The 23,158-nt window shown below is 43.8% G+C and overlaps 1 protein-coding gene across 4 annotated transcripts in view; it reads left to right on the top strand.

The window, feature by feature from the left end:
- The first annotated feature begins 1,585 nt into the window (after window positions 1-1,585).
- plce1 (phospholipase C, epsilon 1) overlaps window positions 1,586-23,158 on the top strand; it is a 74,776-nt gene continuing 53,203 nt past the window's right edge. For 2 of the 4 annotated variants that reach the window (XM_055894227.1, XM_055894060.1), the window contains exons 1-3: window positions 1,586-1,838; window positions 9,334-9,462; window positions 12,612-14,166. In XM_055894227.1, the coding sequence (XP_055750202.1) occupies window positions 12,898-14,166 (1,269 nt within the window). In that variant the 5' untranslated portion in view covers window positions 1,586-1,838; window positions 9,334-9,462; window positions 12,612-12,897. The remainder of the gene's footprint in view (window positions 1,839-9,333; window positions 9,463-12,611; window positions 14,167-23,158) is intronic. The other 2 variants (XM_055894305.1, XM_055894143.1) reach the window with 1 other exon arrangement.

The raw sequence follows: 23,158 nt of genomic DNA, 5'->3' as shown, positions 1-23,158 counted from the left end.
CGAAGAAGCAGAGTCAGGAGAGGGGAAGATTTGGCAGACGGAAGAGATGATAGGATAGAAGAGGCGAGAGTAATGAGCGAAGATTGCGACAGCGCATCACCGTCTTTTTTTACGGAGAGAGTGGGTAGGGTTGGAGGAGAGAAAAATAAACAAAGTAGTGATCAGTGACCTGGACAGGGGTTGTAGTGAGATATAGGCAAACAGTCTAGTAAAGATGAGGTCAAGCATATTGCATGCCTTGTGAGTGGAAGCGGAAAGGAAAGAGGTCAAAAAAAGGTAAAGAAAGAGGTGGAAGTCATGAGGCTTAAGTCACCCAGTACAATGAGTGGTGAGCCGTCGTCTGAAAATGTGCTTGTAAAGGTGTCAAGCTCGTTGAGGAACGCCAAGGGCACATGGTGGGCAATAGATGACAACAGTGTTAAGCTTGAGTGGACAAGTGACAGTATGGAAATGAAATGAGATGGACAGGTAGGAGAGGGGGAAAAGAGAAAATCTCAATTTAGGAGAAATGTAGTAGCCCTGTGCTACCACCTCGACAACCAGATGCTCCAGGACTATGAGAACACAAATCAGAGAGCAGCTGGAGTAGCAGTGTTATCTGGGATAAACCATGTCTCCGTTGAAGGGTGACATAGGCTGAGATGAACTCATATGAACTCAGCCTTATTAACCACAGATTGGAGACCAGGACGTCCACATGGGTTATGCATGCAGGGTACACTTGATTAGAAGGTTTGTAGCCACAGGGTGGGGAGCATCTGCAAAATCTACAGGTAGAGCAGCGGACATGAATATAAATCATACACACTTGACAATGCTATTCAAGAGAAAAATGAGAATCTGAAAAGAACAACTAGGTAAACTACTCAAGTGAGAGTTCTGTGAAGCCTTCCTTGAATGACTCCGCACAACTCAGAAAAACGTCTTGCTAACACTTGCTAAAAACCCCCAGGGGAAACTGAAGTATGAATACGAATTGCTGATTGCCCTGCTGAGGTGAAAAACACTCCGCCCCCCCCCCCCTCTCCCCCTCTACGCGTACACACACACACACACACACAGGGGTGCGTTCAGTTCGATTCAACGTTTGCTACGTTGCATCACGGTTTGTAGTAAATTACACATTCCACTAAAAGGTGTAGACTGTTCTTCAACAGTATTTGAGGGTATGCTTGCTCCCGTTTGGTGTGTGTGTATGTGTGTGGCCTTATCAATATGGGTTTGACTATTTGAAATCGCAAAACTATTGCAGCCACAACGCCGAAGGTGAGCACCCCAGGACAGGACAGGACATAGGAATGACAATTGAAGTGATTAGGGGGCGGTACTAACAACTGCACATTTTATCTTGGAAGTGTAGTTACATTTAGTGGAACAACACTCAACTTACATATGCAACATGTTCCACCACCACTCAAATCATAACATGCAAGTTGTTGACAATAAGCATGGAATTGAACCTGAGTGAAAATGACACGCTGTGTCGCCACAACTCGACTGAGCACAGCAAAACAAAAACTTTTATGGGGCACTGTCCGTAACTAATGTGCTGGTGAAACACTGTAGCCTCAGACATTCCAATGTAGTGACCGTGCATTGAATCTGCTTATCGTAACTACCCAGCGGCTATTGTCCTCCTTAGCCGCAGCATTTGGGCTACTACCAACAACAGCAGCAGCACATCCTAGTCATTGCTTCTGGGGTGGCGTTTTGGGTTCAGCCCCACATCTCAGTCAGCAACTTTCACAGTTTCGTGAGGGATGCACTTTGAATTGAATCGCCTTCGAGGATAACGGACTTTTTACATTGAGTTACCACTGCATTTGTCTACATTTTTGGTAAGTTACGCACATTTTCTGGGAAGAGAAGTTGGCTCGCACGTGCCAAATTTGCTAATCATAACTAGCTTCAAATTATTAGCAATTATTTACTGCGTTTAACTTTATCGATTTTCATACTCTACTACAGATTTATCGGGCTGTTGTATCTCGATTATTAAAGTCCCTTCATTTAATTTAATGCTTATATTGACGAACCTCAATCTACACAGATTAGTTATGTAGCCTATGCCCAATTATCTGATTTAATTGCTGGCTCAACTAAATTAATAATTGTCAGGACAGGTGGTCCCTGCCAATGCTATCCATGTTTGAATTGACCTAGTCTTCTCATTCATTGTAAAATGAAAGTGGGGAATGGTAACCCAGAGGACAGTGCATCCTATGTGCCGCCACTGCTTTGAGGGGAAGGGGGTGTGTAATTATTTTGGTAGGACTATTCCAAAATGTTCTGAGGGTATCACCTTTTAGCCTTTAGCCTTTATGTGATTGTCCTCGGACCACTCCTCTTGCTTCTGGACATTTTTTATGTTTAATTGGGAAGAAAAACATTAACAAATCAAAAGTTACATTTATTTTCAAATAGTTTCAGTGACGATTCAAAGATGGCTGACGACGCTTTCTGCCTGTCAGTTGTTCATATTGTAGCGATCCTCGCTATATCAGCCCTATTGGTGCGATGCGTAGGGTGTTGAGGCACCAGCGACCGGGGTTCGCTTCCCTGCTCGCTACATTGGTGTCAGAAGTGGAATGGCATCCGCGAGGACATCGGAACACCCAGCCTGGACATGAGGGGGCTGAGTAGTCGAAGCATGTTGATGTGCCTTCCCGTTCGGAGGGGGTAGTGTAGCGATCCTCACTGAGTCACATTACAATTTTCATCAACTGAGTTAACTGTCATCTCTCTACCTGGGCAGAGCCCTTCATAAGGTGAATAAAATAGCGGTTGACTCATCCACTCCACCCTGAATTTCATCTCCTTCCCTCTGGGCGCAGGTACAGACTACCTAAATAAAAAAATAGGGCCAATTAGTCTTATTCCGAATGCAATTCTGCAACTTAACAAAATGTTAGACTAATTGCACTTACACTATGAAATTACACTTATCCTGCCTATTTGCTTGTAAATATCCTTTGCTACTTCGTTTATGTGATATGTTTTATGACTACTGCAAGATTAATTGCCTCGGAGGACATTGACGTTTTCTGAATCTGAAATAAAACTACTGGCATAATGCGTAGTCTGTTTGACTTGTACACCAGCGACCCAGGTTCACTACACTATAATCACTAGCACTCTATCCAGAAAGGCATGTATTTGGGGTATTGGCACAAGTATGGTTAAATGGTTGGTTGAAACCATGGTGTGGTGGTTAGCGGAATGCACTGAAAGAGAAATCCACTGCATTTAGTCAGTTGAGGATTCCAGCCTCCAAATCCAGCAGGCGTCCCTCTTGAACCAGCCCTCTCTGTTATTCCACACAGGGTCTCTGTTTCCACTGGCGTCTGTTGCCTTGTCTTCTAATCAATTCCATATGATCCCAGGTCTCTCACATGAAAATAATTCTGTTTGGTTCAGTTCTTTGGGATTTCAATGTTTTGGACCTCAAAGTATTATATTGAATGGTTTTGTACAATGGAAAACACCAACAAACTGCTTTTAAAGTTTACATACACATTGTTCATTTCCACCAGTCTTTCTTTGGAAGTTATATTTTCCACTTGTATTTAATGTTGCGTAGATTGACATTTCAATGTCTTCAAGGGTGAAAGAATTTTAATCCATTGTTTTCATGCGACATGTCTGTCTTTTGTGAACTCCTATGAGGGGGATTCCTTCTGCCTTTGCTCAGTTGGCTGCACTCTAATTCTCACCCCATGGGAGTTTGGATTAATTACATTCCCGGTGAGTCATCACTTGGATGAGTTGAGAAATAATCCCCAGTGAATTCACCCAACGTTTGGGGTTGGTTTAGTTCTCCCTTAAAAATTACCCCCATTAGCAAAGTAGTACCACATTTGGAATAGTGAAGTTGAACATCTGGTGTTCATGTGAACAATATCTGTAGGTAATAAAATCTATTTAGTCTCAAATATGTTCAATTTGGTTTATAAAAATGCAAAAACAGTGTTGGAGAAGTAAAAGTGCAATATGTGCCATGTAAAAAAGCTAAAGTTTAAGTTCCTTGCTCAGAACATGAGAACATATGAAAGCTGGTGGTTCCTTTTAACATGAGTCTTCAATATTCCCAGTTAAGAAGTTTTAGGTTATAGGAATTATAGGACTATTTCTCTCTATACCATTTGTATTTCTTATAACTTTGACTCTTGTATGTTCTTATAGGCACTATAGTATTGCCAGCCTAATCTCGGGAGTTGATAGGCTTTAAGTCATAAACATCACTGTGCTTCAAGCATTGTGAAGAGCTGCTGGCAAATGTAGGAAAGTACTGTTTGAATGAATGCTTACAAGCCTGCTGCTGCCTACCACCGCTCAGACTGCTCTATGAAATCATAGACTTAATAATATAAACACACAGAAATACGAGCCTTAGGTCATTAATATGGTCAAATGCGGAAACTAGCATTTCAAAAACAAAATGTTTATTTCAGTGAAATACGGAACCATATTTTATCGAACGGGTGGCAACCCTAAGTCTAACTATTGCTGTTACATTGCACAATCTTTAATGTCATAATTATGTAAAATTCTGGCAAATTAATTATGGTCTTTGTTAGGAAGAAATGGTCTTCACACAGTTCGTAACGAGCCAGGTGGCCCAAACTGCTGCATATACCCTGACTCTGCTTGCACTGGAACGCAAGAGAAGTGACAATTTCCCTAGTTAATATTGCCTGCTAACATTCATTTCTTTGAACTAAATATGCAGGTTTAAAAAATATATACTTGTCTTGATTTTAAGAAAGGCATTGATGTTTATGGTTAGGTACATTGGTGCAACGATTGTGATTTTTTTCACGAATGCGCTTTTGTTAAATCATCACCCATTTGGCGAAGTAGGCTGTGATTCAATGATAAAGTAACAGGCACCGCATTGATTATATGCAACGCAGGACAAGCCAGTTAAACTAGTAATATCAACCATGTGTAGTTAACTAGTGATTATGTTAAGATTGTTTTTATAAGATAAGTTTTATGCTAGCTAGCAACTTACCTTGGTTCCTTGCGTAACAGGTGGTCAGCCTGCCACGCAGTCTCCTCGTGGATTGTGATGTAATCGGCATCCAAAAATGCCGATTACCGATTTGTTATGACAACGTGAAATCGGCCCTAATTAAATCGGTCAACCTCTAGTATGAACTGTGAGTTTCATCACTCTAGTTCAGGGCTGGGCAACTGGAGGGCCTGCAGACCGCCCTCGGAAGGAACTGTCGGGGTCTCAACTTGCTGTTGTGAGGAAGAATACACAAGGGGCAATTTTGAAATTTGGTTGTGCATCAGTTTCTCTTATATTAGTCACTGATATTTACACAGCTCTTTTTATTTGTATTTTTTACTTTTAGATTGGTAAGTTAGCTGGCAGCTAGACAGCTAGCTTGAATTACCATGACAATCTTAACATAATCACTAGTCACTCATATCAAAAACTGGGAGGGGGGTAAGTAGCAAGTGGTTAAGTATGCTGAGCGCATTCAGAAAAGGTCACCTGAACGCCTTCCTAATATTGAGTTGCACCCATTTACCCTCAGAACAGCGTGAATTCGTCATGGCATGGTGTCAAGAGTTCCACAGGGATACTGGCCCATGTTGAATCCAATGCTTCTCACAGTTGTCAAGTTAGCGGGATGTCCTTCGGGTGTTTTTACCATTCTTGATACACACTGTTGAGTATGGAAAAACCCAGCAGTGTTGCAGTTCTTGACACAAACCCAGTGTGCCTGGCACCTACTACCATACCCCGTTTTTAAACGCAGATAAAACTTTTGTCTTGCCTTTTCACCCTCTGAATGGCATGCGTACACAATCCATGTCTCAAGGCTTGAAAATCCTTCTTTAACCTGTCTCCTCCCCTTCATCTACTCCAGCGGTAAGCAACCCTGTTCCTGGAGTGCCGCAAGTACTGCAGGATTAAAATCCAATTAGGCACCACACCTGGCCAACTGAGCTAATTGATCAGTTCAGTGATTGCCTAAATTCAACACACCTGGTCTTCCAGGTCTGTTAAATCAAAAACATGAAGTGCCTGTGGCTCTCCAGGACCAGGGTTGCCTACCCCGATCTACAGTGATTGAAGTGGATTTAACAAGTGACGTCAATTAGGGATCATAGCTTTCACCTGGTCAGTCTGTCATGGAGAGAGCAGGTGTTTTTAATGTTTTGTACACAGTGTATATCATGTATCCTCTATCATCACACAATCATAACTTGTGTTGTGCCATGAGCCTATATCAGCAGACTATAGATTTGGGGGACGTATATTTCCCACATTACAATGCACAAGATTCAGGCCGGGATTCAATCCGATCGCCCCTTTTCGGCTAGGGTATGCATATGTCGGCTCATTCAGAAATTACCTTTAAATGTCAGTTGTAAATTTCCTTTAAATGTCAGTGGCGCGCTATAAGGTGGCTCTAACACCTTACACCTTATAGAGGTCAGCTCCCACTCAGCCCAGTCAAAGCTATTCTCTGTCCTGACACCCCAATGGTGGAACCAGCTTCCCTCTAATGCCAGGACAGCAGAGTCCCTGCCCATCTTTCGAAAATGCCTGAAAACCTACATATTCAAAGAGTATCTTAAATAAGACTTCTGTCTTATTTAAGATAAGACTTTTTTTAAGACTTTTTTCCTACTAGCACTGACTTTTCTGGTAACTTATTTATTGAGGATAGATGTACTTATTATGACTGTGATAGCTAGGTGAGACAACCACATATTAAGATAAATTCACTGTAAAGGCGTTCGCATGCTTCCCAGGCAAAACAGTTTGGAAAAGTTTGGGCATATTTTGTGATGTTTTTACTTCAGTTACCGTCTTCGACTGTTCGGGCACACACTTTTTCTCTTGAGGCTAGCCGAAGTTGGTAGCCGAAGTTGGTAGGCCCTTCGTGGGTGATTGGTCAACAGTAGAGATCCTTCAGTCTTTGTTGTCAATCAACAAGGGATGACTCGTTTTCATGCAAATACTGCACCAAACATCTTAGTTGGATATAAAATTGTGCGACTAAGATCTCCTCTGCAAAAACATAACTCAAGAAATCTGTCATTCATAGTTTGAATTTATCTAAAAATAACAATCTTGAGGAAGTGTATACTGGCTACGGCGTCTCAATGGACAACAGTACAATTGCCTCTTTTTAAAATTTTTCAAGTGAAGGTCTTTTAAGGAAGTTTGCGAGCACACTTGTTCGCCTAGCTGAGTTCGGTACTAGCCGAACTGAAGCATGCTGACTTTTTCATTCACTCTGGATAAGAGCGTCTGCTAAATGACTCAAATGTAAGTAAACATGAATCGGAATGTATCTCAGCCTCAGTGTGAGACATTTGATTTGTCAGTCTGTTTCAGTAAAAGGAATATCATCTTTCTGGCAGTGTGTTCAGAGTTTCTGGTTTGGTGACTTGGGAGGTGTGGCACCTGTGGTTCAATTTCACAACACAGATACTTGAAACATTTCTCAACCTTGTGTCCAACCAACAAAAACACCATCATAATCCTGAGGTAGCCACAGGGATCTCTGCACCTGGTAGATAGGTCAAATTAAACTTTGTACAACAGGTGGATCTAATCCTGGATGCTGATTGGTTAAAACGGGGAAGAAATCTCTTATGGAATTAAAGAATATCTGTCCATTGTTTAAGTCTTCTTTGACACATTGTTTTGATTGAGTCATCCAAATGACGTCTGCATAGATTCACTCAGACTACAGATAGTGCTGTGATAGTCATGAAATTTGGCAAACACTAGTACAGGTTGGTATTCAAATACTTCCCTTTGTAGCCTACTGAACGTTTATGCTAATTTTAACATGGTTATAGTTGAAAAAATACTAATTGTATAAAAAAAGCTGTACACAAATAACCTATTCCAGGTCTGCACTTTTTCAAGTGTGTATGGCGTTTCTAGCGTAAACAGTTGAAGGCTGGTTACGGTCCAAAGTTTTGCCATGTTAACCTATGGCCATTGAAATGCATTGGCATTTATGCAAATATGGTTGTAGTGTAAAAAGTTCTATATTTTTTTAATGAACCTGACCAGTGCTGGGTTCAGTAGCCAAGCGTTGTCAAACGTTGCAGATAGAAATGCCACTCCAGAGCTGACGTGATTCATTATTCTACGTTTGCCAGAGAGGCATTTTTGTTCTTCATAGGGATATGCTATTGGACCGTTTCAAAACGCTGTGTCCTGCTTATTGCTGGGCATTTGAAAGTTGTTTTGGTGTCGGTAGCTTTTAAGGTTTTGGTGCTACAGGTTGGCAGAATTTTGTTGACATATGCAATACGTTGGGATTGATGCAAATATGGTTGTAGTGGCAAACTTTTTAGTAGTACCAAAGGCATTCAGCCTGCACATTTAAAAGTTATTTTGGTCTTTATGGTTTTGGTGGTATAGGTGGCAGTGGAAGGAGACTAATAAGCACGCTGGATTACTAAAGTTGTTCTTGCTTTCAGAAAGCACACCTAAATATAGTAGCAATAGAAAGCTGGGATCAGAGTTTTAAAACCATACTCAGGGCCGTTTCTAGCCTTATGGGGGCCCTGAGTGAGATTTGGTTGCCCCCCCACCACCTCTTGAGCAAAAGATTTTAGTGGCCCACATTCACAACGACCATGTTTTTCACTGTATGAACGAGTTGTTGGCCTTCAACTCGATCGATCACAGTGAGGTCAAACAACTGTAACGGCGAGATTTTAAAGGCATGATAGGCTACTTCCACCCGACCAAAATAATTAGACTTCCGTTGATAAAGATGATGTTATCCTCATCGTTCAGAGTATTTCAATTTGATCATGAAGTGTTAAATGTTCTCTTTTTTCACGTTTACTTTGTCCGTGATAAGGGAAAAGCAGGTTGGCATTTATTGAGATGACTCATGTACTGGGGGCAGCTCTTCAGAGTGGGCACTAGCGGCACAGCCACAGTCATAACCCTATCCACACTGCTAACCCTAATGCCAAACCTTAAAGTAAGACCAAAAAGCTAATGTTTTGTTTTCATGAATTTTTAAAAGAAATAGTCAATTAGTTATGCCATTCAACTGCTCAGTTCTGCCTCCAGGGCAGTACCTATGACAAACGTTAACCTGCGAGGGATAATGGAGCGCTGAGCACCAAGTCATTATCAACTTTAGGGCTGTTGTCTTTAATGCTATCTGTCACAAAGGTGACACTGTTGAAAACAATGAACAAAATCTCTTTATGGAGGCAAAGGCCACCATATAAGTCCTACGGCTGCTCTGGTTGGTTGCCGTCTTGTCCTGACTACCCAACCCCTCAGGCCTCAAGTCAGTGTTATTATGTGTTTGTGTCTTCCAGCAGTGCGCTCAACCCTGAATACCACAGGAGAGGGAGAAGTCTGGCTCTGAAGATGTTTGATCTACAATATTTTCATCACACCCTTCTCAACAGAAACCTAGTGTGTGCCAAGACCTGATAACTGTAGAGGTAAGGACCAAAGTCCACTAATTATATAAAAAGTACAGTATTGAATAGGTTTGGGTCTACTGTCTTTTCCATGATCTGATTTCCTCCCTTGAATTGCACCGAGCTGTGATTAGTTCTCCGGACCTCTTTGTTTGTTTTGTCATGATTGCAGCTGAGCCAAAAACAAAGGAACTTTGATCTGTTGATGTGTGGACTGAGACGGTTGACTTCCAAACTCTACAAGAGATATCAGGGTTACCTTAGTAGTGCGTTGCATATTTTGAATGGGGCCCAACGCTCATTGCCAGTGAGGGTGTTAAGTCTTGCACTCCCAGCTTTCCTTTGCTTTGAGGATTCATGTTTTTCTTCATCCAACCAGTTTAGTGTGATTCATGGATCAGAGGAGTTTCCACAGGATATTAATTATTTTAACAACTTTCGGAGTAATTACCTTACTCCCTGAATGAAAAAGTCGGTGCCTTTCCCATGGAGCAACAACACACTGACTTTTGTTAGAGAAAGATTAAACTGAAAACGAACACATGCTTCGATCACGAGGGCCTTGTCATCTGTGGAATATCAAAGCTTTTATTCAAAGGGCACAGACAGGCAGTCAAATAAATTAAATTGTATTAAGAATTGATGCAATTTCCAAACGAATGAATGGATTGCTTGTCTTTCTTCCATTGGCCAAAGTTATTTTCTTTCCTCTCAGAATGTGACATTAGGCCTTGAAAAGAGGCTGCATGCTCTGACACGTTGATTTACTGTGTGTCTGCTGTGTGGGTGTGAGAAGTTGGCTGGCCACTAGGCCTTGACTGCTAGCTAAATTGACCCAGAATCAAGACCCAATTCTCAACCATAATCTTCTCTGGACTGGTCCTCCCCCATTCTCACATTCCAGCTACCCACGCCTTTTTACAGCAGAATGTTCTGCTGCCATCCTCACGAGTGAGGTTTTAGACAGCTGTATGTTTTTCCTGAGAGGGGACAAATTCTCTAACTTGAGTGTCGCTGAGGGAAAAAATGCGGTAAAAGCCCCCCCCCCCCGCGTCCATTGCTGTTCATCTGAAGCCAATATTTAAGCATGAAACCCAAATAGCGTTTGGAGAGACACAACAGAACTAGGATGTGATAACTGACATTCTACCAGCATGATGACAGTCTCAACAAAGTTCAAGTATCTGCACAATATGAAGCACGTGTGCTACAGTTGATCTTAAAGGCCTAGTGAAAATGAGTTGTTTGGCCAGGCTTGTTCTACTGTTGAGAGCAAGAGAAGAACGAAGAAGTCAAAGAAACTTGGATTATGTTGTGGTTATTTACATGTAAAAGGACCCATAAGTACCAACATGCAAAGGCATTTTTTTCTGCCTTCTGTGAGCGTAAGGAACATCGCCTTGGGCCGTGACATTCAGTTACCAAAAACCCACATAACTTTAAGATATTTTCTCATTATTTTCCCTCATGAGGGAGGATAATGAAAGTTCACAGAAATAACAAGGTAAACCTATCAATTAGCTAGGGTTTTTACTGATATCGATTGTGTTTATGAATTAAGTGATTTAAAACTCAGAATTCTGTTACCAACCTGGTAACAGAAATTTTTGAAAAATAGGTACGATTTTCTGCTATTGAATTGGCTACAATGGGAAATGATAGTAGCCACAAACCCTGCTACTGTCGTCCCTTCCACTGGCATATGTTCTGCTGTTTTCTTTCTCTGTCTGTTGTCTGGTGGTCAAAGCAAGAGTGTTAAGTCTGGACCCCCCCCCCCCCTCTCTCTCTTCTTGCTCCAGTTAATGTCACTTCTCCCAGCTCTTTCTGACACCTACCCATGAGCCCCTTCTTTCTATTAACTGTAACCAGCATCCTTACTCATTGAGCAATGACAGTCACCGAACGTCCGTGGATGTTGAAAAATAGTTTACATTTGGTTTGATTTCAAGGTCCACTCCATAGACATTTTTGTTTGGTACGGTCCAGACCGCCTTTAATTTCAACGTCCACAGTTGTTGATTTTTGTTCTGGTCCTGACCGGTGTTGATTTGGCCCAAACATATACGTCTATGATTGGATCAGATTTGGTCCAGTCTAGGCCGGTCCAAATCTGAACCAATCATAGACCTCTATGTTTCACTAGTTTGGAGAGTACAGTAATGTAAAACAAGTTGAGTAGCGTTCAATACACTATAGTGTACTGTACTCTACTTTACTGTACTCGTCTGAGCTTAAGATGTCCAAAGTTGTGAAACATAGACGTCTGTGATTGGTTCAGATTTGGTCCATTCTGGACCATTCAAATTTGGTCTTGTCTGGTGCCGGAGTGTAGAATAACACTCAAATAGGCAAAGGAGGATATTGCGTATTGCTACCTTTTTGTGTACCTATTCAGGATACAGCACCGGTAAAACCCCTAGAGTTGATTGATTGAATAACTCAAATGTATCAATGTTTTTTTTTTTTTTTTTTTAAGGGAGAGATTTTTTTGTGTGGGCTGCGTCTCAATCCACTGCATCCACCATGTCGGACTTCCGCATCTGCGGTGGAAAGTGGCAGAGCTACGGCACTGTTTGTCGGATCAGGAGACATACATACCTACAGGGGTCCTAAACTCCAAAATCAAATAGCTAAATGATCCATGGTATGACCAGCTTAAAAAGAAAATCCATATGTCCGCTTAGTAGGGGTTACGAGACTGACATTCATATCCATTATTATGCATCTCTGTGTAGTACAGATCAGGGACCCATGATTACATTTCGCTACCACATTTCTGTTACCTGGTGTAAATCCACTTCACTTACTGTAGTTAATAACCAAAATAGGTGTCATGTTATAGCTGACGCTCCATTCTTTCAAAAAAACATTTTTAACTTCATTCGGAGCAGATATTTAAGCGTTTTTGGAAAACGTGGACACAAACTGAGGGAGATTTTACCAAAATTTTCTGACCAGACATTGCATCTGCAATTCTTCCAGTAAATGTGTAAATTGGTAAAAAGTAGTCCTTGAGCACAGTGTTGTATGGTTTATTCAACTTTGAATTCAGTGTTTGTTTTTTGGACTGTTTTTTAGAGTCTCAGCGCAGATTTTGGATGGGCATTTGTGACTGAGACTGTTCTGGTGCTAATCTGCATTTTCCTCTTGTCTTCTCCTGCTTTTCTCAGATCCAGAAAGCAGGCATACCAGTTGGAGTGGGGAGGAGCGAGCCAAGGTGTCAGTGACTACCTTGCTGTCACACTTAGCCACACCACACTCACTACACTCCGGAGATGGGGTATGTAAGCGCTTGACTCCGGACGGTTCTGTCAGGAAATTCCTCGTTTTGCCAAGGTGGTCACCCTTTCTCCGCGCTGGTTTGTACAGCTGGAAAAGCTTCTGTTTCCACATCAGTCTGGAGCAGCATGACTGGCTGTGTATGTTCCCGATCAAGGCTATCCTATCCACCTCTTAATGCTGTGTGATCTGAAGCTTCTTGCCGGGGAGGGACAAAGGGACATCGGGGACATTCTAAGCGTCACTATGGCATCTGAGGACATAGGAGAGGCTGTGGGTCGTGCGACAGTGGTGGACTCTGCCTTGTCAGCCGGGTCCAGAAATAACCATGTCACTTCAGACTACGGCATGCCTCTGAGTCAAAGCAACACACGTCCACATTCTCACCAGCCAGAGGTTAGCCACCAGGGCAGCGGAGACTGCTGCTCACCGCTCCCTCTCTATTGGAAGTTATCTTATGATAGCGGATCTTGTGATAGTGGCGAGGGGACGTTTCTGGATGCAGGATGCAAATGCTGGGAATACTCCAACCCTAAACATGCTAGCGCTGTAGCTGAGCTCAGCACCACATCTCGGGGGGAGAGGGGGACGCGTGCGTTGGGTTCCAGTTCCACCCAGCTGTGTCCGACATGTGATCCAGTGGAAAGTGTCTCAGCCTGCCAGGAGGCTGACTCTGTCTGTGGGACCACTGGGACTGAGACAGAGCCTCGGGAAAACCAGTCTGAGAGGAGAACAGAGGGGTTTTCTTCTCCTGCTGTGACTCCCCAGGCTGGTGCTCTGCCAAAGGTGAGCTACTCCGAGGGCTCTCCCTGCCAGCTGGAGCCCAGCATGGCTGGCACACAACGCCCCTGTCCATCCGCGGTGCCCTGCAGACGCAGCTTTAGGAGGAGCAGCCTGCCAGTGGCATCTCAGTGCCACTTCTCCTGCTCTCCCATAGAGGAGGGAGGAACGCCAGGAATGCCAGCCAGGACTATCGATGCCCGCTGTTGGCACTTCCTGAAAGATGGCTACTCCAGCCTAGAGAGGCTCAACAGGAGACCCAGAGCCAAGGTCTCCGTGGAGAGGTTCTTTATGAGGGCCTCGCTGGATACCATGCTCTCCTCCTCCAAGCAGTCCACCAGCCCCCAGAAGAGCGACAGCGACGGCGGCCTGTCGGACAGCGAGTTCATCCGCAACAGGAAAGAGCGCTCCACCGTGCTGGTGAGGAGGTACTACAAAAACAACCGCAAGGTTGAGAAGTCTGTGCGCGCAGGCACCAAGGCCATCGTGAGGTTTATGCACTCGGGACACATAGCAGAGAGGGCCTGGGAGGCTGTTTGCAAAAGGACCTGGCACCCCAGTGAAAGACCCATCGTGTCAGTCAGAGGGCACGGCGCGGGGCCTCTGGTCGTCAGCCTGCGGGGTTACAGGGGCCTGCTCAGTTACACGGGGGCCAGACTCCCAGAGGTAAGCGTCTTTGTTTTTCACAACCAGGCTACAGGGTTCCTGAAAGAAACCTCTGTTGTCAGAGCTCTATGCAGCTGCAGCAGCCTTCTCTTATCAAAGTGTTGGTTTAGCTCCCACACACGACAAATCAACTCCTTCAAATACGGTAGTTGTGCAAATGGTACAATCTTGCAATTCGGAAAATATTTTTGTAATGTGCAGTATTTTTCTCGTTATTTGGCTTCAGCAATTCAATCACTCCCAACTAAAATACAAGTGATCATTGGTTCTCAGAAAGAAAATGAAAAAACTTTTTTAGTATTTTTTTCATCTGTTTGATTTAATGTTTCGCCTCTTACGCTCTGCAGGGAGAGTCATAAGCAGAACCACTCAGTCACACTGTCTCTTTGTCCACAGTAGTCCGCAGCAGTGGAAAAATGGATCTGGCCCAGTTAGTTCTGGTGCCAATATCACTAACAGCCTGGGCTACCATTGCATTGAAGTTATTGCCATAGAAATCAGTAATATCCACAGAGCGAGAGGGGGAGAAACCCCTGGTTCAGTGTTATGGTTAATTTCCTATAGAACACGTGCCAAATTCGGTGTGAGGAGTTTTTTGGGATGCCGAGAGGACCTGTAACAGAGCGTTTAGACGAATAAGGCCGGAGAAAGAGCATCTGGCTTCCAGTCTCCCTTGTTGAATGAACCACTGCCTTGGCGGTTTAACACGCTCTGCTCCGCTGAGTGTGTGTACACCACAACAGAGCAAACCTCTGTGTCCAGAGAGTCTGTGCTGTGGTAACTAACCCGGTCGCTGCAGTGGTTGGAGACGCAGGGTTTTTATGAGTCCTTTGTGGTACAGAAATATGGGCTGCATTAAGTCTAAGGCTCGCTCACGTCTTGGCTAATAATGAGGCCATTGAAAAGGGTAATAGTCAGGGCGCCTGTCAAAACACCATCTGCACTATTCCTATGGCGTTACCATAGGAACCAAACAGAATGGTCACTGATTCTTATGCCCCCCCCAGCCCCCACTTGAGTTTCTGACTATACAATAATTGAGTGGAGCTTTCTGTGAGGAATTCCAAGGTGTCCAGTGTTCCTGGGTTTATTTCCACAGCAAATGAGGTGAGCCAAGGCACACACAGGATTATGTAGTGAAGGGATCTTACCAGGGCAACGTTGGAGTAGTGAACTCCGAGAGAGGAAGGGAAATGAGGAAAAGAGATGTTTAGTGCCACGTACAGTGTCTTCAGAAATATGTTTAGTGCCATATACAGTGTCTTCGGAAAGTATTCAGACTCGTGACCTTTTCCACATTTTGTTACGTTACAGCCTTATTCTAAAATTGATTGATATTTGTTTTTATCTAATCTACACACACTACCCATAATGACAAATCTTAAACATGTATTAAAAAAAACCAGATACCTTTATTTACATAAGTATTCAGACCCTTTGATATGAGACTTAAAATTGAGCTCAGGTGCATCCTGTTCCCATTGATCATCCTTAAGATGTTTCTACAACTTGATTGGAGTCAAATTTAATTGATTTGACATGATTTGGAAAGACACACACCTGTCTATTTAAGGTCCCACAGTTCACAGTGCATGTCAGAGCAAAAACCAAGCCATGAGGTCGAAGGAATTCTCCGTAGAGCTTCGAGACAGGTTTGTGTCGCACAGAGCTGAAGAAGGGTACTAAAACATTTCTGAAGCATTGAAGGTCCCCAAGAGCACAGTGGCCTCCATCATTCCTAAATGGAAGGAATTTGGAGCCACCAAGACTCTTCCTAGTCCGGCCAAACTGAGCAATCGGGGGAGAAGGTCCTTGGTCATGGAGGTAACCAAGAACCCGATGGTCACTCTGACAGAGCTCTAGTGTTCGTCTGTGGAGAAGGACAACCATCTCTGCAGCACTCCAACAATCAGGCCTTTATGGTAGAGTGGCCAGACGAAAGCCACTCCTCAGTAAAAGGCACATGACAGCCCGCTTGGAGTTTGCCAAAAGGCACCTAAAGACTCTCAGACCACGAGAAAGAAGATTCTCTGGTCTGATGAAACCAAGATTGAACTCTGGCTTGAATGCCAAGCGTCACGTCTGGAGGAAACCTGTCACCATCCCTAAGGTGAAGCATGGTGGTGGCATCATGCTGTGGCAACATTTTTCAGCGGCAGGGACTGGGAGACTAGTCAGGATCGAGGCAAAGATGAACCGAGCAAAGTAGAGAGATCCTCGACGAAAACCTGCTCCAGAGCGCTCAGGACCTCAGACTGGGGGGAAGGTTCACCTTCCAACAGGACAATGACCCTAAGCACTTCCGGACAAGTCTCTGAATGTTGGGGCAGCGCACAATTGGCCCAGTGTCGTCCAGGTTAGGGGAGGGTTTGGCCGGCAGGGATGCCCTTGTCCCATCGCGCTCTAGTGACTTCTGTGGTTGGCTGGGCGCCTGCACGCTGACAAGGTCGCCAGGTGTACAGTGTTTCCTCCGACACATTGGTGTGGCTGACTTCCAGGTTAAGCGGGCATTGTGTCAAGAAGCAGTGCGGCTTAGTTGGGTCGTGTTTCGGAGGACGCAGGGCTCTCGACCTTCGCCTCTCCCAAGTCTATACGGGAGTTGCAGCGATGACACAGGACTGTAACTACCAATTGGATACCACGAAATTGGGGGGAAAAAGGGGTAAAAAAAGTCTCAATGTTCTTGAGTGGGCCAGCAAGAGTCCAGACTTGAACCCGATTGAACATCTTTGAAGAGACCTGAAAAAAGCTGTGCAGCAACGCTCCCCATCCAACCTGACAGAGAGGATCAGAAGAGAAGAATGGGAGAAACTCCCCAAATACAGGTGTGCCAAGCGTGTAGCGTCATACCCAAGAAGACTCGGCGTAATCGCTGCCACAGGTGCTTCAACAAAGTACTGAGTAAAGGGTCTGAATACTTATGTAAATAGAATATTTCAGTTCTTTAAAAAATTGCTAAAATTGCTTTGTCATTATGGGGTATTATGTGTAGATTGATGAGGGACTTTAAAAAAACGTTTCAATCCATTTTAGAATAAGGCTGTAACGTAAAAAAATGTGGATAAAGTCACGAGCCTGAATACTTTCCGAAGGCACTGTAGCTGGGCTAGTAGGTTAACAAACGTTAGTTGCGTGAGACACCAAACTAGTTTGTAGTTGAAGTTGGTAGCTCATCTTTGTCTTAAGTTTGAATGTCCATTTGCATGCATTTGCAAATTGACGAGATCAGCCTCCCATGCAAACTTTATTGGTTACTTTGCAAGTTTCCATGTTGATTTTATTCAAACGAGACCTTCTCAGTAGCTTTATTTGTTTCTTTGATGAGGTCTGAGAGCAGGTCTGTAATTCACCACCATGAGTGTGCTTACCTGTAAAGAAAAAAACACTCCCAGCTCACCTGCCCTGGATCAAACATCCTTAAGATGGTGCCTTTTATTGTTTGCTCTTAAAGATCCTACCAATTAGATTGGACCAAATCCTTTAATTTCCCCCAAAGCAGTTTGTCATGTCAACACTCATCTCTTTTGTAAGTTTGCACATGTAATGCCTCCTGGCAACAGATGTACTAGTGGCCGGAGGGCATGGCGAGAAGAGTTGGTTGCTTCCCGGAAAGTAGCCTGTAAAAATGCTGTTTTCAAATTAGCACTGGTGCAAGAACATCTTGACGGGACGGAAATGCAAACTTCAGCTGACCTCTTAAAGCACCATGACCCACTGGCTTGTGTAATCTCTGGGGATAGTTCTCCCAAGCGAGACCCTGTGTCATTAATTTACATTGGCCAGTGTGGGAGTAAACGAGATCCTAAGATTTTTGCTTAAGACTGGTATGAAGCTACAGTAAGTTGAACTTGTGTTTTCAGCAAAGCCCACAAAAAATACTGTATTTTATGGTATAAATATTATAGTATTCACTAGTTTTTTTGCAGACTATGCTGTAGTATTTACAGTTCACTATAGTATAAATACTTAAGTAAAATAACTATATAGTAATTGTCACTTTATATCAGTTTTTTTCAGATTGTAGTATACTGTAGAATTTACTGTATTGATTTTGAGGACATCACTGTAGTGGTTTTGTATTATCTTTGACATAGAAGGGGAGGCTTTCTCCTTGAGGAAACCTACTGGAGAAATACAAAAAATAACATTTGACATAACCTGTAGGTAGGAAGAACTGGGTTGTGAACAGACTTGAACGCTTCTGCCATTTTCTATAATCTATAGGGAACCCAATATATGGTCTACACTTGCCATGTCGGTTTCTCACTTATGGGAGCCACAAATTGGGATATGGGGGAGGGGAATGGGCAGGGTATATGCACATTTAAATACTTAAGTGTTTACTATAGTTACAAAAGTGTTTTTATGGACATTACTAAAGTATTTACTACGGTGTTTTTATTTTTTTGTGGATAATAATTCTATAGTAAGTACTGCACATGATCGAGGGATGCTACAGTGTGGAGTATAGTATACTACAAAATTAGCAGTGGAGTGAAACACTTCCCGCAATAAAAGGAACCTAGACAAATAGATAGCACACAGCTGTTAAATATTGTATGTGAATAAACTGATAAGCGTAACAGTCTTCAGTACATTGTATTGAGGGGAATTTCCAACGGGCTATGACTAATATATTGAAATCTGAACTTTGACATGAATGTGAGAATTACACATGCGATTTTTGTCACTTTTTTCCCCTTCTCGTCTCCACTTAACTACAGGAATCAAGTCTGCAGTTTGAATAACAAAAACAGTCGTGAATAACCCTCATGTGCACAGCACTTCCTGTCTGTGTGGTAGACGGATAACTCGGGCCCTGTCAAGAGAATAAGAATTACAGGATTGGCTGATAAGGATGCTCACCAATGTCACTGACCAGGCTTCTGTCAGAGCCTTTTGAGACTGAGAAAAGAGGGACCCAGTGACAGAGAGGGGAAGTGGCTAAAAACTGGTCCTATATTTGTTTAGCCAGACCTCCATGGCTTTCTCTAGTTTCTCTTAGTAAGAAAAGTAATAGAAGGGATGGGAGTCGGTAGTATCTCTGTGTGCGTGCACATAGCTGAATGTGTGCGGTTTCAGTAATGTAGCTACTAGCTGGTTGGTTAGATAGGAAGAAGGCCTTTTAAGATAGATCCATGGTTTACATAGAAAAAAAACACTGAAGTCATTGCATTACAGCTAGCTCTTCCAGCAAATCTACTGACCTCGTTAAGTAGAGGGAAGAGCCAACAGGGGCAGGTTCTAAAGGAGGGTAAATTAAAGACAACTTCCTGCTTCCAGAAACCTAATCCTTGAATAAACAATCTTTAAAGGCTGCTGTTTGACCCACTGTGATTATTTCAAGATTTATTTTATTTCAATAAATCCCAGGAAATTAGTAAAATGTGTTATGGTTGTTAGTGTCAGCTAGGACTGTTGCGGTGACCATATTACCACAGCACCGGAAGTAATATGTCATGACCACAGTATAATACATGGTAATCTCCTCTTATGTACTCTGGACATGCGTTGGTAGTACCCAACTTGCTAATGACCATCAGGTCCTAATGGCTTGGTACTCAGGGCTCTATTGTCCCTCCATCAGGTCCTCGGGGCTCTATTGTCCCTCCATCAGGTCCTAATGGCCTGGTCCACGGGGCTCTATTGTCCCTCCATCAGGTCCTAATGGCCTGGTCCTCGGGGCTCTATTGTCCCTCCATCAGGTCCTAATGGCCTGGTCCTCGGGGCTCTATTGTCCCTCCATCAGGTCCTAATGGCCTGGTCCTCGGGGCTCTATTGTCCCTCCATCAGGTCCTAATGGCCTGGTCCACAGGGCTCTATTGTCCCTCCATCAGGTCCTAATGGCCTGGTCCTCGGGGCTCTATTGTCCCTCCATCAGGTTCTAATGGCCTTGTCCTCGGGGCTCGATTAGATAGGCAGATTGAAGGTTGAAAATGAGTGTAAAACATGGTCGTTGTGGATGTTGTTTCAAAGCCTAACACAATAAAATGGACAGCGCTTTCTAAGGTGATGATTAAAACTACCAAGGCATTTATTTTAAACACCCATATGCGTATTTGAGCTTATACACACACGCTCGCAGTGCATTCGTTAAGTATTCAGACACCTTGACTTTTTCTTCATTTTGTTATGTTACAGCCTTACACTAAAATATATATATTTTTTTTAAATTCCCCCCCCCAATCTACACACAATACTCCATAATGACAAAGCAAATACAGGTTTTTAGAAATGTTTGCAAAACAAATAATAAATAAATGATCTTACATTTACATATGTCAGGCATTTGAGCATGTTGGGGATGCTCTGGATCGACGTGTACGACAGGGTGTTCCAGTTCCCGCCAATATCCAGCAACATCGCACAGCCATTGAAGAGGAGTGGGACAACATTCCACAGGCCACAATCAACAGCTTGATCAACTTTATGCAATGGAAATGTGTCGCGCTGCAAGCGGGAAATTGTGGTCACACCAGATACTGACTGGTTTTCTGATCAACGCCTCTACTTTTTTTTTTTTTTTTTCTTTCAAAGGTACACTATATATACAAAGTTTGAACACCCCTTCAAATGACTGAATTTGGCTATTTCAGCCACCCCCGTTTCTGACAGGTATATAAAATTGAGCACACAGCCATGCAATCAGCTTGTTAATTAAAAGTCAATTAGCGTGACACTGGCAGTTTTTTAAATGACAATAACTGGCGGACAACATGTTGACCGCCACAGCCCTAGTGTAAGCCCAGCACCTCCCCAGCAGAAATGGACACAAACACAGTAAACTTCAATAGGACATATTTGTAATTAGTCTTCAGTACAGGGAGGCCTCGGGGTTTGGGACCATCTCTAGGCCGCTGACTAGCTTTCCTATAGAGGCAGCCTAGTGGTTAGAGAGTTGGGCCAGTAACCGAAAGGTTGCTGGATCGAATCCCTGAGGTAAAACTCTGTCGTGAACAAGGCAGTTAACCCACTGTGCCCTCAGCGGCCGACGACTTGGATGTCGATTATGGCAGCCCCCCGCACCTCTCTGATTCAGAGGGGTTGCGTTAAATGTGGAAGACATATTTCAGTTGAATGCCTTGTTCAAATCAAAGTTTATTTGTTACGTGCCGAATACAAGTGTATACCTTACAGTGAAATGCTTACTTACAGGCTCTAACCAACAGTGCAAAAGGTATTATGTGAACAATAGGTAAGTAAAGAAATAAAAGCAACAGTAAAAAAGACAGTGGAAAAATAACAGTAGCGAGGCTGTATACGGTAGCGAGGCTAGAACAGTAGCAAGGATATATACAGGCACCAGGTAGTATGTAGATATGGTTAAAGTGACTATGCATATATGATAAACAGAGAGTAGCAGTAGTGTAAAAGAGGGGTTGGTGGGTGGCGGGACACAGTGCAGATAGCCCGGTTAGCCAACTGTTGAAGCCTTTTGGTCCTAGACTTGGCACTCCGGTACCGCTTGCCATGCGGTAGTAGAGAGAACAGTCTGTGACTGGGGTGGCTGGGGTCTTTGACAATTTCTAGGGCCTTCCTCTGACACCGCCTGGTGTAGAGGTCCTGGATGGCAGGCAGCTTAGCCCCAGTGATGTACTGGGCCATACGCACTACCCTCTGTAGTGCCTTGCGGTCGGAGGCTGAGCAATTGCCGTACCAGGCAGTGATGCAACCAGTTAGGATGCTCTCGATGTTGCAGCTGTAGAACCTTTTGAGGATCTGAGGACCCATGCCAAATTGTTTTAGTTTCCTGAGGGGGAATAGGCTTTGTCGTGCCCTCTTCACAACCTTCTTGGTGTGTTTGGACCATTCTAGTTTGTTGGTGATGTGGACACCAAGGAACTTGAAGCTCTCAACCTGCTCCACTACAGCCCCATCGATGAGAATGCTCAGTCCTCCTTTACCTATAGTCCACAATCATCTCCTTAGTCTTGGTTATGTTGAGGGATAGGTTGATATTCTGGCACCACCCGGCCAGGTCTCTGACCTCCTCCCTATAGGCTGTCTTGTCGGTGATCAGGCCTACCACTGTTGTGTTGTCTGCAAACTTAATGATGGTGTTGGAGTCGTGCCTGGCCTTGCAGTCGTGGGTGAACAGGGAGTACAGGAGGGGACTGAGCACGCACCCCTGAGGGGCTCCAGTGTTGTCGATCAGCGTGGAATATGTGTTGCTACCTACCCTCACCACCTGGGGGCGGCCCGTCAGGAAGTCCAGGATCCAGTTGCAAAGGGAGGGTGTTTAGTCCCAGGATCCTTAGCTTAGTGATGAGCTTTGTGGGCACTATGGTGTTGAACGCTGAGCTGTAGTCAATGAATAGCATTCTCACGTAGGTGTTCCTTTTGTCCAGGTGGGAAAGGGCAGTGTAAAGTGCAATAGAGTTTGCATCATCTGTATGCAAATTGGAGTGGGCCTAGGGTTTCTGGGATAATGGTATTGATGTGAGCCATTACCAGCCTTTCAAACACTTCATGGCTACGGATGTGAGTGCTACGGGTCTGTAGTCATATAGGCAGGTTGCCTTTGTGTTCTTGGGCACAGGGACTATGGTGGTCTGCTTGAAAAATGTTGGTATTACAGACTAAATCAGGGACATGTTGAAAATGTCAGTGAAGACACCTGCCAGTTGGTCCTGGTAATCTGTCTGGCCCCGCAGCCTTGTGAATGTTGACCTGTTTTAAAGGTCTTACTCACGTCGGCTACGGAGAGTGTGATCACACACTCGCCTGGAACAGCTGATGGTCTCATGCATGCCTCAGTGTTGCTTGTCTCGAAGCGAGCATAGAAGTGATTTAGCTCGTCTGTTAGGCTTGTATCACTGGGCAGCTCACGGCTGTGCTTCCCTTTGTAGTCTGTAATAGTTTGCAAGCCCTGCCACACAAGACGAGCGTCGGAGCCGGTGTAGCATGATTCAGTCTTAGCCCTGTATTGACGCTTTGCCTGTTTGATGGTTCGTCGGAGGGCAGAGCAGGATTTCTTATAACCTTCCGGGTT

This window comes from Salvelinus fontinalis, chromosome 1 (assembly GCF_029448725.1).
Source record: "Salvelinus fontinalis isolate EN_2023a chromosome 1, ASM2944872v1, whole genome shotgun sequence".
In the NCBI taxonomy this organism is placed as follows: Eukaryota; Metazoa; Chordata; class Actinopteri; order Salmoniformes; family Salmonidae; genus Salvelinus; species Salvelinus fontinalis.
This window is presented reverse-complemented; position numbering and strand designations above follow the sequence as displayed.